The sequence below is a fragment of the Penaeus monodon genome, chromosome 15 (assembly GCF_015228065.2).
Source record: "Penaeus monodon isolate SGIC_2016 chromosome 15, NSTDA_Pmon_1, whole genome shotgun sequence".
Taxonomy (NCBI): Eukaryota; Metazoa; Arthropoda; class Malacostraca; order Decapoda; family Penaeidae; genus Penaeus; species Penaeus monodon.
In genome coordinates, this window is record NC_051400.1 from 38,759,456 (window position 1) to 38,759,691 (window position 236).

Genomic DNA, 236 nt, shown 5'->3' on the forward strand with positions numbered 1-236 from the left:
CATCCACAACAGTTCTTCAATAATCCCTTCTTCTCTCACTTCCTCTCCATCGCGTCCGCAGCTGGAATTCCGCCTGGACGAAAACACGTTCCAGATGTACGTGCGGGACATCGAGAAGGAGTTGGCGGGCGAACAGAACTCCTACAACAAGGGCGAGAATGTAGAAAACATTAGACGTAAACACGAGGTGAGGGTTGTTGGTGGTGGTTCTGTTGTGCATGCGCGCGCGCGCGCGC

At 53.8% G+C, this 236-nt stretch overlaps 1 protein-coding gene across 1 annotated transcript in view; it reads left to right on the forward strand.

Annotated features, from left to right (window-relative positions):
* The window catches only part of LOC119582359 (nesprin-1-like), a gene marked incomplete at its 3' end in the record, with an annotated part of 145,991 nt that overhangs the window by 102,635 nt on the left and 43,120 nt on the right, over positions 1-236 (forward strand). The window contains 1 exon segment of the mRNA XM_037930574.1: positions 62-187. Coding sequence (XP_037786502.1) covers positions 62-187 — 126 coding nt within the window.